This window comes from Alosa sapidissima, chromosome 8, assembly GCF_018492685.1.
Source record: "Alosa sapidissima isolate fAloSap1 chromosome 8, fAloSap1.pri, whole genome shotgun sequence".
Taxonomy (NCBI): Eukaryota; Metazoa; Chordata; class Actinopteri; order Clupeiformes; family Clupeidae; genus Alosa; species Alosa sapidissima.
In genome coordinates, this window is record NC_055964.1 from 24,144,337 (window position 1) to 24,160,482 (window position 16,146).

General features: G+C 40.5%; 1 protein-coding gene across 3 annotated transcripts; it reads left to right on the plus strand.

The window, feature by feature from the left end:
• The first annotated feature begins 3,403 nt into the window (after positions 1 to 3,403).
• On the plus strand, positions 3,404 to 16,079 carry bco2l (beta-carotene 15, 15-dioxygenase 2, like). 3 transcript variants are annotated; one of them, XM_042102071.1, is made up of 14 exons: positions 3,404 to 3,565; positions 3,673 to 3,791; positions 4,429 to 4,524; positions 6,574 to 6,745; positions 6,867 to 7,078; positions 7,762 to 7,877; positions 8,115 to 8,217; positions 8,401 to 8,538; positions 12,764 to 12,924; positions 14,227 to 14,397; positions 14,602 to 14,739; positions 14,857 to 15,039; positions 15,268 to 15,378; positions 15,720 to 16,079. In XM_042102071.1, the coding sequence occupies exons 1-14, from the start codon at positions 3,537 to 3,539 to the stop codon at positions 15,834 to 15,836; spliced, it is 1,866 nt and encodes a 621-aa protein (XP_041958005.1). In that variant the 5' UTR covers positions 3,404 to 3,536; the 3' UTR covers positions 15,837 to 16,079. The 3 variants fall into 3 exon arrangements, with proteins under 3 accessions (XP_041958005.1, XP_041958008.1, XP_041958006.1); XM_042102074.1 differs by having other exon boundaries at positions 3,690 to 3,791; XM_042102072.1 differs by having other exon boundaries at positions 3,700 to 3,791.
• Positions 16,080 to 16,146: the final 67 nt, after the last annotated feature.

Genomic DNA, 16,146 nt, shown 5'->3' on the forward strand with positions numbered 1-16,146 from the left:
ATATTCGTATTATCCTATTAAAAATGCAATCACACCTTGTTTTATCCTTAATTTCTTCATGTGCATTTGTTGCAGAGACCTCGAATATTGTCTCAACATTAATAAAGTATTGTATTTCCAAACAAAATAATGATTGGTGCCATATGGATACAAAAATGAGTTTACAAGACCCTCAATATCACCAGTTTTGCACTTTTTTCCATATCTAGGGCCTTATATAAAACTAATGGGCATCCAGTACAAACTTTTAATGGTCCAGTCATACTGAGAACATGTCTGTCTTCCACCCTACAAAGTTTGAACAGGCTAGGAATAATACTTTTCAAGATATTACTGTAAAGATACACTATTCAGGTTTAGGTATTTTTGGCTACTGTAGAGCTCCCTCTAGAGTCGCGATATATTTATATTTTACTCTGCTGTTGTAAATAGCAAACTTCTCGTGACTTGTCCCCCCCTGTACACAATGACATTGTGGAGGTGAAGGATTAACAACAGGCAAAAACTATCTCCAAAGAGCTATATCAGAGCCCGTTTACACCGCAAACGTTATAAAGAATCTAATGCTATGGACTACCTTTCACAGCAGTTGGTTTTTCAAAATAAAAGTCCTACATCTCTATTCAACAATTTACATAATTTTCCAATGCCAATAATTTCACGCTATGGTCACTTGTGGCCAAATAAATCACATCATTCTAACCCTTTTCTGGAGCTCTTCGTATCACAGCCCATATTGTTTGAAAATAAGACTTCATTTGGTGTTTGGGGACCACTTGAAATATTTCACTTGTAATAACATGCTAACGCAAAGCAGTAGAAACACACTGCAAATGTTATAAAGAAACTATTGCTATAGACTACCTTTCACAGCAGTTGTTTTTTTAAAGTAAAAGTCCTATTTCTCTATACAAACATTGACATAATTTTCCAATGCCAATATTTCAGGCTGTGGCGCACTTGTTGCTCAATAAATCACACCATTCTAACCCTCTTTTGCAGCTCTTTGTATAACAGCCCATATTTTTTGGAAATACAACTTCATTTAGTGTTTGGGACCATATGTAATATTTTACTTGTAATAACACAAAAATGTAGAAACACACCACATATGTTATTATGAACCTATTGTTATGGAATATCTTTCACAGCAGTTGGTTTTTCATAGTAAAAGTCCTACTTCTCTATTCAACAGTTTTCACATGCCAATATTTCAGCGTGTCAAACGTGTCAGGAAATAGGTCACATCATTTTATCGCTCTCATAGAGATCTTCATGTCACATCACATATCTTCTAAAAAATGTAATTGTATGGTTCTGTTTGGCAATTTGCAATATTTCACTTGTAATAACATGTCCAGGCTTGAGGCATGGCACAAATATGACAAAGAACCTATACCTGCACAGTACCTTTCACACAGGTTTTTTTAAAACAAAAAAGTTCTACTTTTCTAACAATCAACCTAAGTTGCCTCGGAAGGTGTAAAGGGCCCCCAAACACCAAATGAAGTCTTATTTCCAAAAAATATGGGCTGTGATACGAAGACCTCCAGAAGAGGGTTAAAATGGTATGATTTATTTGGCCACAATTGCGCCACAGCTGGAAATATTGGCATGGGGAAATTACTGTATGTCAATTGTTGTATACAGATGTAGGACTTTTATTCTGAAAAACAAACTGCTGTGAAAGGTAGTCCACAACAATAGATTCTTTATAACGTTTGCGGTGTGCTTCTACTGTTTTGTGTTAGCGTGTTATTACAAGTGAAATATTTCAAGTGGCCCCCAAACACCAACTTAAGTCTTATTTCCAAAAAATATGAGCTGTGATACAAAGAGCTCCAGAAAAGGGTTAGAATGGTGTGATTTATTTGGCCACAAGTGCGCCACAGCCTGAAATATTGGCATGGGAAAATTATGCCAATTGTTGTATACAGATGTAGGACTTTTATTTTGTAAAACAAACTGCTGTGAAAGGTTGTCCACAACAATAGGTTCTTTATAACGTTTGTGGTGTACTTCTAGTGCTTTGCGTTAGCGTGTTATTACAAGTGAGATATTGCTGCTTCCAAACACCAAATTAAGTCTTCTTTTAACAAAATGTAGGCTGTGACATGAATAGCTCTGTAAACGGGATTGGCGCCTAGAATCTCATGCGCCACACACAACTAACAACCCATGTTTGTAACAGTAAAATCAACTCAGCCGAATGTCTGCTGAATATCCAATCTGAATCTAATTTTACCACACTTCTGAAAGTCACTGGGAAAGGCAACAGCTGTCTCCCAGTTTGAGAAAAAAAGGTCAGGCTGAGCTTTCTACTCCAAATAAGCCCAGCCCAGATTCCTGCACAGTTTATGTAAGCCACACTCTTATCAAATACATTTACCCTGTTCACTTTTCTTTAGAATATGGCCTAACTTTGTTTGAGAATACTTGAGTCATGCACTGTAAGCGTGTGTGTGTGTGTGTGTGTGTGTGTGTGTGTGTGTGTGTGTGTGTGTGTGTGTATGGGTGGGTGTGCGTGCATGTGTGTGTGTGTGTGTGTGTGTGTGTGTGTGTGTGTGTGTGTGTGTGTGTGTGTGTGTGTGTGTGTGTGTGTGTGTGTGTGAATGTGTGGGTGTGCGTGCGTGCGCGCGCACGTGTGTGTGTGTGCACCAAAAGTGTGTCTTTAGTATTTAAGTGTTCGAAGTGCAGACCATGGTCCTTTTACAAACCAAACCTTGCACCCCTACATGTGAACTCTGTTTTGTAGTGACACTTGCGGCTGCAGTTGCAGGGATGGATTACTGAATGGCCTATCGGGCCCATGCAGGCCCTGGGCTCCAAGGGCTCAGGGGGCCCTGAAGCACAAGCCTCTGCATGAAGTCGCTACTGTCTGTGTTCTCTTGTAACAAGAAAGAAACAAGAATATGGGGTATTTCTATCAGAGAAACAATTTAGTTCTAAAAGCCAACTGTCAACTACTCCCCAAGTTGGGATACGCGGTACCTGATGTACTTTTTATGTGAATATGACCTCCCTTATGCCTCCTCATTCATTTGAATAGGAAAATAGATGCCCAAAATAACTGCCTGAAGCCGTTATAAATGGCCGCCGAGTGGTGGGACTTGCTTTGGCTGCACTGCCACTGCAAGGCCATTGAGGATGCACGAATTGATTTTGTGAAATTTGAAGATGTAGCCTAATGCCCCCTAGTGGAATACTCGTGCACTTTGGTCTCACAAGGAAGTGACCAAAAAATATGGGGTATTTCTATCAGATAAACAATTTAGTTCCGAAAGCCATAACAACTGTCAACTAACTCCCCAAGTTGGAATACGTGGTTTATTATGACAAGACACGCCTTGCGCGCGGCTGTACCCATGACTGTACCCATCCACTGCCAATTGCCGTCGCCACACCTGCCAAAGAAAACAGAAAGACAACCAGAACACAACAGACGAACCTGTAACGGTCATCACAGACAAACTAGGCTACACTAAAAGTCTACAAGAAAACAACCTAGGCCTACTACAGCAGCCAGCAGAGGAAGGATGATCAAACCGACCCTTTTGCAATTAAGGTAACCAGAACAGTGAAAAGTCAGAAGGTTGTTGTTGTTCTTGTTTAGTTGTCAGTATTAAATGTGTCTTTGATTTGCAATGTTGTTGTTTGAATGCTTAATATTAGTAGAGCTAGGATCATAGTTCTCTCCAGGAACAACCTGATGAAGCGCACTTGGACGTCAGCATGGACAAGAGGGGTCCAGTATAGCTCATGTGACGTCCGGCAGCTGCATATGACAAGAGGTCAGGAATGGTTCATCAAAGGCATTGTTATTTACTACATAGACGTGCATATTAGGCCATGGAGTCTGGGGCACTGATTATGGCCACTGGTTTAAGCCACACTACAGTGGGATGATACAAGAGGTTCTTTTGAGTGAAGATAACTAGTCCCTTACAAAGGGGGTGGGATCGTTAGTCTCTGTTCACAGTGTTTACACTGAAGACGGCGTGACGCCGAAACGCGTTTGTAGTCAAGGGCATGGTGCAATAAAACCTTTTATAAGTATAATACACAAGAGAGTGCGGTTTCCTCCACATCTACAGTGTTTACACTATCGGCATAAATAATGAAGTTCATCTAAACATTTGCATTGCACATTGCTTTGCCACACAGCCATGTGATGTGAACCATGGCCAGGTGAGCCATATGTCTGCCAAACTACTACATAATTACAGCCAGGGCAATAGAAGCCTTGTGTTTTATCAGCCAGTGCAATATTGAATAACTCGTTATGGCAACAGCTCACTGCTTGGGCTGCAGTGTGCAAGGGTCGAGTGGATCTGCAGATCACGCCCCCTTTTGTCTGCGCTCTTTGCCTGGGGAGTTTTTTCTCCCGTGGGGCCTGTGAGTTTGTCTCACTCCTCATCTGTCTGACAGTGCAGAGCAGCACAGGGGTCAAAGCCACAGCAGCAGCAGCACAGCCAGCCATGCCCAAGCCCAAGCCCTCAGCACAGCCCTCCATCAGCGCACCAGGTAATACCCATGGCTTTCCACCGGCGGCATAGCACATCTTTACTCACTTGCTCTCATTGCTTCATTCTGCTCTCACTCTCTCCCCCCCCCCCCCCTCTCTCTCTCTCTCTCTCTCTCTCTCTCTCTCTCTCTCTCTCTCTCACTCACACACACACACACACACTACAAAATGTGTGCCATGCATGTTTTCAACTATTTTTTTTATGTAATAAAATATATGTAATATCATTTAAATGTCAAAAAGTAGTATACATCGCACACTGGAGGGTATATTTTACTGACTTTATTTGGCGTGAACAACGCGTTTCGCATTGTTCATCACGATCTTCATCACATTCACAGCCAATCTGACACCCGCAGGTGAAATAGGTGGTAATATCATCACATGACCACACCACTCTGTACACAGTACTCCACACTCTCTGTAATATCATGTTAGTGTACTGACTAACAGCTTGACTAAGTGTGCCTTATGAATGCATTTGTTCAGTGTGTTGAATTTCAAACTTACTGGCACAATGTTTAAGTCAAAGACCCTTGCAAATGCAACGCTTTGCCGTTCAAGAGTTTGAGGTCACAGAAATATTAATTTCAGCATTTGATCTGCCTCTCCCAAATGTTCCTCTTTGTGTTCTGAATATTTTAGATTGGTCTGTCCATGTCATTTTTGATTTTTTTCAGTATTCTTCTGTCCAATATCTCTGATCTTTTGTTCATCACAATCTTCTCTTTTTATTGGCCTGGCCATGCTTTGCCCTTCTCTTTACAGCTCTATAATGTCAGTATCCTGACTTCACCTCTTCTGTTGATGTTTACATGTGTTCTCGTTAAAGCCAGTTTATGCTCTTCTGTGAAGGAAGTTGTACACTACCTTGTAGAGTATGAGATCTTCAGTTTCTTGGTTAATTCCTGGAATAGACGTTTCAGGAGGAAGTTCTTTGTTTCTGGCCATTTAGAGTCAGCCATAGATCATACTCCCTACTCATGTAAAAGAAGCTTCTTTATTCAGGGCAACAATTTTAAACGGTGCTAATATAAGAAAAATTCCAACAATCACTTTGGCTTTTTAAATGATAAACACAACATGACATTGGAACACAAGACGGATGTTTGCTAACAATGAGCCTCTGTATGTTTACATGGCTATAAAACCAGCCCTGTCCCAGTAGTCCTGTCCCAGTAGTCCTTTATAACATGTCTACACTCTCTGGTTTAGTGTTATTCTATATACAGTACATATATATATACTAGGCAAAAACTAGCTCTTCTCTTCAAATTCAGTGTATGTCACAAAATAGAAGGAATGAAGAGTTTTGCCTTTTATTATATTTATCCTATCACAAATAAAAACTAGATTATTTTAGTGAATACATTAAACATCCCATTCAGCTACCTGTGCAATCTACCTGAGTTTTTCAGACATTGCTGATTACATTCAGAAGGTACACTTGTCCCCAGCTGTCCTTTAACACATAACACTACATAACACATAACAGACATATATGTAACCTGATGTATCTTATCTGAACCTAGTGATAAACCAATATATGATATGATATGGGTACGGTAATTATATACATGGGTGTCTACACGTAGCATGTGTTGGCTCAAAGGCCCTTGCCTGCAAACTAACATTTAAAATCCAAATGGTGCAGAAATGTCCTGGATGGATTTAGGGACTGTAGTAAGAGTACTTATCTACAGTAATTTCCTGTGTATTAGCCACATTGTGCATAAACCGCAGGACAGTGTTTTATGCAGGTTAAAAAACAAAACCATATTAATACAATATTAACTGCCCCTGTGTATTAACCTCATAGCTGAACAAATATAAACCTGAGCTAATAGTTGGGAAATTACGGTGTGCCTCATGAGCAATTCAGTAACGTGACTGAATCTAATTCTTACTATGCATACTGTATCCAGGGAGTTTTTCCTGATATTAATTCATCTGACATAATTTGAGTAACTTACATCTTCCTGATATCCAAACCCTGCACAAGGTGTATTAATCTGCTATTTCACATGTGCATGTGAATCATGTTGCAGCCCAAAAAACACGGCCTGTTGTCAGTGGCCTGGAGTGTATCAAACCCCTGGTGAGCACTGTGGAGGAGACCCTCGAGCTCATTGGTACCACTGTCAAGGGAACCATTCCATCCTGGGTCCATGGAAGCTTCCTCAGAAATGGGCCGGGGAAATTCGAATTTGGTGAAAACAGGTGAAATTCCCATCATACCACTGGCATGCCATTTCCTCTCTATAGGCCTTGAAATGAAGTGTAAAATGAATGCATATCTACTGCATGTCTCATTGTGATCATTTGTTTTCATTTAATGCAGGTACACCCATTGGTTTGATGGCATGGCATTGATGCATCGCTTCTACATCAAGGATGGCGAGGTGACCTACTGCAGCCGGTTCTTGAGGAGTGACTCATATGTGAAGAACTCGGAGAAGAACCGCATAGTGGTGACTGAGTTTGGAACTCTGGCCATGCCTGACCCCTGCAAGAACATCTTTGCCCGTTTCTTCTCAAGGTTTCAGGTTCCAAGTAAGTCCATGAATGAGAGCTATTTAGCTGCCAAGAAACAGGTGGCCTGAAGCACTTACACACATGGAAAATCAAGACTTCTGAAAACCAGTCATGGTGTGTAGTGTGTCTGAGCGAAAACAAAAGGGGTAACTCTGCCCTGAGCAACACACATGCTCAGTATTTAGAAATAACACAACCACATTCATTTACCGAGACGGAGACTAATCTCACGGTCCTCTGCTCCCCACTCTTTGGTATCACCTATTCAGCTGCTCTTTTCCTGTACTGACCTAACCTGGTTTCATCAGACTCACTTTGCAAAGAGAGTCTGGCTACTCTCCATTGAGAAATGTTTCCAACCCTAGCATCGCAATGAGCGTAGACTTTGCATTAACGATGAAATCTTCAGTCCAGCCTAACCAATCTCATTTATCAGGGATTCCTAACATTACTTCCTACTTCGCCTAAACTTTACAAACTGACAATAAAGAGCATCGGCAGTCAGGAAACAATGTATTTAGGCCTACCTTTCCTGTAAATAAATGTACACATTCTTCTGACTTCTTCTGTCCAACATGTTTGCAGGCGTTGCTACTACTGGGAAACATAAACCCATAGACTAGTATCTCTGAAAATTAGCGTAAAACTAGGAGGGTGACACCTGGTTAATTCTGACCTGCTTATTTCTCACTTTTCCACAGAGGCCACTGATAATGCCAGTGTGAACTTTGTCAAGTACAAGGGTGATTATTATGTCAGCACAGAGACCAACTACATGCGCATGATTGACCCCCAGAGCTTGGAGACCAAAGATAAGGTAATCTACAACTACATGTCTAAAATAGTGTGTGCTCTGAGTAATAATAATAATAATAATAATAATAATATAGCAATAATATGTCAATCATTGTTATGATCAATGATTGCACATAGACTTACCGTAAAGAATTTTAAATGCATCAAGTAGGCTAGCTTAATTTCCCTTGGAATGAATAAAGTATGTCTGATTTGTGTTTAACTTTGTTTTAAAACATGTTTAATCTGCCTTGCACAGGTAGACTGGTCCAAATTTGTAGCAGTAAATGCAGCCACAGCCCATCCTCATTATGACCGGGATGGAACCACATACAACCTGGGCAACTCCTATGGAAAGGGTGGTGTGTGACATCCCTGTTTTTCCCTTTCTTCATTAATTCATTCATTCATTCATTAATCCATTCATTAATTCATTTATTCATTCCTTCATTCATTCATTCATCCATTCATTAAGATATTCACACACATGCAAGAATTACACACAACCCTCTGTTAGTGAATTTTCTCATTGCTTCTCCTTGCAGGGTTTTTCTACAACATCGTCCGTGTTCCTCTCCCCAAGGAGAAGGTTGAGAAGGACGAGGCAGATCTGTCGGGTGCTGAGGTGCTCTGCTCCATCCCCGCGTCCGACTCTAGGAGGCCATCTTACTACCACAGCTTTGGTGGGTCTCTCCCAAGCTCAACTTGTTATTGTCATGGGAACCTGCAGCAGGGTCTAGTTAATGGCATTAAACAGAGAGTAAAGATCCTTCAAATAGAACTTCCTGCAGAGTCAGTCCAGGTGCCAGCAGGTGAACTGAAAGGCCATGTTAGCAGCGTTATCTTCAGATATTTCGGCTCTGTGGGCAAACTTCAGGAGTGGTTTTACAGTGCCTATAAAAAGTATTCACCCCCCTTGGATATTTTCCCTTTTTCTACTTTTATAAGTGGAATCTTGATCAATTTAAAGGCCCGCTCTGTAACTTAAGTCATTTCTTCGTTGATTTCTCACTTTTGTTGTCACATTTTTCTCTACAGAGCTCTCCGTACAGCTTGGGGGTGCATATTTCACAACTGAAATCTGAAGTCTTTTCGCTAGCTCTGCCATGATTAATGATCTAAAAAATGAAGCCATCGCTGCTTGTTCTAATAACGAGCCAGCATGACTAACCGGTGCTTGAGGGGGCCATGTGTATGTCCAGAGAATTTGTTAAAGGGATATTCCACCATTTGGGGAAATACATTTGTTTTCCACCTCCCCTTGAGTTACACAATTGAGCTAGGTATAATCTGATTCAATGAGCTGCAGCTAAAAGTGTTACTTTCAGACTCAGAGAACGGCTGGATGAACTGGGGAAAGGTAAAACTCAATTGTTTAGCTCAAGGGGAGGTGGAAAACGAGTGTATTTCCCCAAATTGTGGAATGGTGGTATCCCTTTAAGCATTTAGTGTTTCTCATTTGTTCTGCCTTGTTCTCTCTTGTTACAAAACTTCCTGATTCAGACTTTGCCAGGATGCAGATGCAGGTCTGATGAGACCATAATTGAGCTTTTTGGCCATCAGACTAGATGCTATGTCTGGCGTGCCGTACACCAAGCCTTGCATATCACCACAAACACACCATCCCTAATTTGAAGCATGGTGGTGGTAGGATCATGCTTTAGGGATATTTCTCGACATCAGGCCCTGGAAGGCTTGTAAAAGTAAAGGTAAAATTAATTCAGCAAAATATATGAAAATCCTGGAGGTCAATCTGATTCAGTCTGCAAGAGAACTACGTCTTGGCAGAAGATTTACTTTCTAGCAAGACAATGAGCCGAATCATACAGCCAAAACTACACAGAAATGGTTTAAAAACAACAAGGTGATTGTTCTGTAGTGGCCTAGTCAAAGTCCAGACCTCAATCCTAAGCTGGACTTCACACCCTATCCCCTTCCAACTTGACAGAGCTTGAGCAATTTTGCAAAGAAAATTTGAGTAAAATCGCAGTATCCAGATGTGCAAGCCTGTGAGATTTGTGAGACATGCATGTGAGCATGTGAGACTTGATCTTGAATTGAGACTGATCCACGACACCATTCTTTTAATTGGGGCCAAAGGTGTATCTACTAAATGCTGACTTGAAGGAGGTGAATATTTATGCAATCTTTATATATTATATATTAATTAACATAACATTTGTAGAAATATGCTTTCACTTTGACATTAAAGAGGGGAATTCCATTTATAAAAGCAGTAAAAGCGGAAATATACAAGGGGGGTGTATACTTTTTATAGGCAGTGTATATTATTATATATTAGTAATGGAAGCTCAATGGCTTCATCCAGAGATTTGGAATTTACTAAACATTCACTAGATATAGTAGGGAAGTGGATAGTGTGGAAGAAATGACAGTAAAGTCATCCTATCCATGCTATCCTACTGATGCATTTAACCACAATCTAGATTACATCTGCTTTCAAGGTCAAGGTCAAGGTAACTTTATTGTCCCCAAGGGGCAATTAATTGCACAGCCAACAGACAGACATAAGGACAAGACACACAACAATACAGAAAAACATAATAACCCACAGTATCTAAAACACAATAATAAAAATAGACTAAATATATAACTAAATATAGTTAAAACAGTTTTGGCAGACTGTTTAAAATGAAAATGGAAGTCAGGATAAAAGAGTTTCTGAGTCTATTGGACCTGCATCTGGGTATGGAGTACCTAGGGCCTGAGGGGAGGAGCTTAAACTGGCAGGACAGAGGGTGGCTAGGGTCAGCTGCAATAGATTGGGCCTTCTTTGCCACTCTGTTAGAGTAGGTGTAAGAGAGAGTGGGGAAGTTGATGCCTGCAATCTTCCTACATATCCTGACGATACTCTCCACTCTCCAGAGAACCACACCAGCAGATAAAACAGAAGGTTAAAACAGACTCAATAGTCAAGTCAAGTCGAGTCAAGTCGGCTTTTATTGTCAATTTCTTTACATGCACTGGTCATACAAAGAATTGAAATTTCGTTTCTTACTTTCTCATGCAGACATAGACATACTTTAAATACAGACATAGACATACTATAGACATAGCCATAGACCATAAAACATTAAATTAAAGTGCAAGACTGAAATATAGAACATGTATGTATCAAAATAGAAATATAGGACATATATTAAAAAAAAATAGAGGTAGTTGTGTTGTATATTTATATAGTCTTAACAGTTACATGAAGTTTAAACTTGTGCTTGTGTGACCTGTATATTTACATTACATTACATTACAACAATAATAAAACAGGAATAAAACATTCTCATAAAAGTGGGGTCAATGTTAGAATTCCTCAGTTTGCGATAAAAGTACATGCGCTGATGGGCTTTGGCACAACCAACATCAGTGTTTGAATCAAAACATAGCTTGCTATCAATAATTGTGCCAAGGTACTTGTACTCTTGTACTGTCTCAACTGGTTGGCCATCAATGATAGTGGGGGAAGAGGGGGGCACTGCTTCCTAAAATCAACAATTAGTTCCTTAGTCTTTGATACATGTATGTTTAAAAAGGAGCGCTTACACCAATCATTAAAATCCCTCACTATTGGTCCATGGTCAATCACGGTTCCATTGAGAAGAAACACAATTACAGAATCATCTGCAGACTTAAAAACCTGTCTTCCATCATATTGTGAACGGCATTCATTTGTGTATAAAACAAAGAGGAGAGGAGAGAGGACACATCCTTGGGGGGAGCCGGTAGAAGATAAAAGATTGCAAGATAAAACACCATTAACTTTAACCCTTTGGGATCTGGAGGTTAAAAAGTCAACTAACCAGGCTATTGGCCCTGGGTTGATGTGTGTCTTTGAAAGTCTGTCTGCTAAAATGTGGGGTTGAATACATTTAAAAGCTTCTGAAAAATCAATAAATAGCAGTCGTATTAGTTGCCCCTTTCGGGTGGTTAAAGACTGTGTTGAGCAGCCTGTAGCATCATTTTCACTGCAGAACAGATGTGTGCCATTTTCATACATATGCCGGAATACCTAATCAATCGCTCTTAACACTTCTCCATTTTTTTTTGTGCAATACTTCCATTTTTTCCCTGTGACCTTCCCATAAATGCATATGTATGAGTAAAAAAAGGTCAACTTCCTGTGGCCAGCAATGGGCTTTCTACATGTGCGGGTTTGTACATACAATGGCATGTTTTGCAAATCAAGGTGCAAATCAAGCCTGAAACAGGTGCAAATGCATTAGTGCACCCGCTCCTGAGTGTGCTCTGCCTTAGTGCACCAGCTCCTGAGTGTGCTCTGTCTTAGTGCACCAGCTCCTTAGTGTGCTCTGTCTGCTTTCAGGAAGTTCTGTCTCTGAGGACATGCTCAGGTAGGAGCAGAGTCATTACTGTAGCAGAGAATAGCTGACAAGTCTCTTTGAGTACAGCTGTTTAGCCTCTCTCATTGCCCAGCTCTGTGCCCACCTGACCTGAAGTGAAATTTAGACCAAACACTGAGGACAACAGTTAGTCAGAACGGTTTACAGATGGTTTGTATTGAAATCGATAACTATACATTTATGATTTATCCTTTTCTATGAAAGTTGGTTGTGTTCTCTGAGTGCACACCTCTGTGTTTTTTTTTCTATAGTGGAATGTAGACATTGCCAGTATAAGGGCAGTATGCAAACTCATGGGAGGAGCACAATGTTTGCAGTTGATGAAAAAGATTACAGATCAAGAGAACATAGTGTGAAACAGTACCAGTACAGAACAGTTATTCTCAGGATTGACATGTCTGTACCTTTTTCCGATCTCTGTTCTTTTATCTTAAATTTTATCTTCACTTCTATCTTTTGGCGTAATTTGTCTCTCTGTTCCTGTGCCAGTCAAGATATATTTCGCAACATCAACATTTCAGTATTATTTTCACAGCGATGTCAGAGAATTATGTGGTGTTCATTGAACAACCCATTAAGTTGGACCTGCTGAAGTTCATGCTGTACAGGATACAAGGAAAAAGCTTCCACAAGGTCATGGAATGGGACCCATCTCTGGAAACCATCTTTCATGTTGTGGACAAACGCACTGGCAAGGTATATCCAATCACTGTTGCAAAATATAGTGAGAAATGGCACCCAAGGCATTTTGTTCACTTTATTCAAGCTAATTTACATAATGATGGCAAACTAACTGCTCAAGTAAAATACTGTCATAAGTTTGACTCTGGTAGGACCCAAACAAGGTTTTGAACACAACATGAAGTCTTTGAGCACATGAAATTTGTGCCATCGGTTTACATGGGGTGCGCTATCGGAATAGCTGTTGTTGCCTACTTTTCCTTGAAAAGATACAGCAGGCAATCCAGTTGACCATATACATGGCTGTTCAATCGGAATAGGAATGGAATACACCACCTCTTTCAGTCTGTTTGATTCAGATCAGGCATTTATATTCTGACTGAGGTGTTTTTATGAGAATTTCTATTCCGATTGAGCCGTTATTCTGTTTCTAATCGGATTAAAAGTGTCCATGTAAACGTGAATGTTGGTTAGAAATGTTGTCTGACCTTCTCCGGTGTGGCAGGACATCACCATGTCACATGACCTTTCTGATATTGACCAGATGTATAATTAAAAAAACAAAACAATGAACAGCCACACAAAAAACTCAGATTTGAGCAAAAAAAAAATCAGAATTGAGCGTTAAGAATTGTGGCATAACACTAGCCCAAAGTCCTTTTAGGCAAGTCCCTCCACTCGGCGGCCATACTGCAACGCACTCTGGGCACATATGGGACATCTATTTTGGGCACATATGGGGCATCTATTTTGGGCAGAACTGTGCGTGCGCCAGGCTTCATGACACCAAACACACTCCAGCGGTGAGATCACAACACATGATTGGTAAAATGTATTCACATGTCGACTTTTGGCTGCGGAAGTGTGTAGACAACTGCCATATTGGTGTTACGAACTAAACCCCATGCATTTCAATGGAAGATTTTTTGAGTGCTGTGTCTCCTCATTAGAAACCAAAAAACTGAACACCGAAACACCAAACCATGACAAAACACTAAAACACAGGTGCTTTGTCAAACTATCAGGCATTATGTTCCAAGTGACTCTCATTCGAAGGGGCTATGTTTCTTAGTTTTGACATATAAGACCTAGAAAATAGCAATAGAATGTGAAAAAAAACAAAATATGTGCCAAATATCCACTAAAGTTAGTCTAATCACCATCCAGAGATGGGGGTAGGTAGCCTCAGGTGGCACTGTATTAAATACAATGCAAGTCAATAAAAGAGTGTCATGTCATGTATATGTAATGATCAATTTAAGACGTGAATCCTACTGAATTCTCCCCCATAGCCAATAATCATCTTCTAACCCGTAGGAGAGCAAGGTGACCTATTACGGAAATGCCATGTTCACCCTGCATCAGATCAATGCGTATGAGGACCAGGGCCAGCTGGTCATGGACATGTGCTGTGGAGACGACGGGGCCGTCATAGGAGATTTCACATTGGAAAATCTCAGCAAGGCATCTGGGGAGGAACTTGACAAGGTGATGACCAGACACAGATTAATGTCCCATTTACAAGACTCTGAGCTGGGCTTTACAAACAGTTAGAATGTGGAATTAAATATGTTATGTCTTAAAAGTGTTACAAGTGAAGGTCAGTATGAAATTAGATTTAGCAATGATTAATGAAAAACAGAGGCATAGTTCAAAACCGCAAAGTAATGTCGGTTTCTGTTTATCTGACAGTTTTACAATGGACTATGTACAAACCTGCCAAGGCGATATGTGCTGCCCCTGGATGTGAATGACCAAACACCTGTGAATGAGAATCTGGTCACACTACCATTCTGCACTGCCAAGGCTGTGAAAATGGCTGATGGAAGGGTATGGGTTTCTGCATTTGTGTGTTCCAAAAAGTGTGCTAAGTTGTAGTCGACAAAGCATTTTGTTACACAACTAGAATATTGATTATTACTCAGCTTTCCTCTTACTTTACTTCAGATATATTGTGTCCATGAGAATCTCTATGGTGATGATCTGTTGGCGTTCGGAGGACTGGAGTTCCCACAGATCAACTACAACAACTACAACACTCGCAAATACCGCTATTACTACGGCTGTGGCTTCGGCCATGTGTTCAGTGATTCCCTTCTGAAGATGGATGTTGAGACAAAGGAACTTAAGGTGTTGTCTGACATCTTTGTTCGATTTGCCGGTTGTGATTCAACGCTAATGTAGCAGTAACAAATTAACTGACAATTTAGTGAAGGTAAATGTTTTACTTGTTGTACCCCTTTATATGGACCCCAAGATGGTTGAAGTTTACACCATGTTTGCCAAGTTTAACTATCATAGTATACGCAATGTCTTATACAATAAGTCTTCACATATCAATAATATTATTCCTTATAGTCATGGCGATACCCTGGCCTTTACCCCTCCGAGCCTGTGTTTGTCCCATCACCCGAGGCCACAGATGAGGATGATGGAGTGGTAATGTCAGTGATCATTACACCCAGAGAGGTAAGACTCATATCCAGGAGATTCACTGCATGAATGACAGCAAACTTGTGTGTATGAGAAACACTACAGATTCGGACAACCTGCAGCGTCTTTATTATTTTATGCTTACTGAATAACAACATTGGCACATTTGTTAACCAAGTGATAGTGGGTGACACACAAGGCAAAGTGCGTCTTTCAGTTGTCTGGGAAACTGATGCATCAGACTGTCCAAAATGACAACCAATGCATGATACTAATGTTGCTTGAAATGTTGTTCAAGAAATGCTGAATGCTGGTAAGACTTGAATTTATACACAGTGCATTTGGTAGCACAACTAAATAATTGTTACTGTTTCTAGGAGAAGAGCACATTCCTATTGGTTCTGGATGCCAAGACCTTTACAGAGCTGGGGCGAGCAGAAGTGCCAGTCAACATTCCATATGGAACTCATGGGGTTTTCAATGATAGAGCTTAATGTGTAGAAGCACCTCTGATCTTCTCTCTGCTATGTCCATTGAACACCCCTCACTGCTGTCCCACAATCAGAAGTCCTCTTAGTTCTGTAAATTTATAATACAGTCATAGAGTGGCATCAAGTATTTAACTAAACTGGTCTCAGACTATAGGCCTTTCATCATCCGAATACTTCTGAAAGTGGGTAAGACTGTCTTTAGTGGCAGGCTAGCACATACCTTTGACTTGCGCTAGCCTAGCACTTGCGAACTCTGCAATTAGAAGGACTGGATGAAACGTGCTGAAAACGGTCTCCATTGATAAATATCACA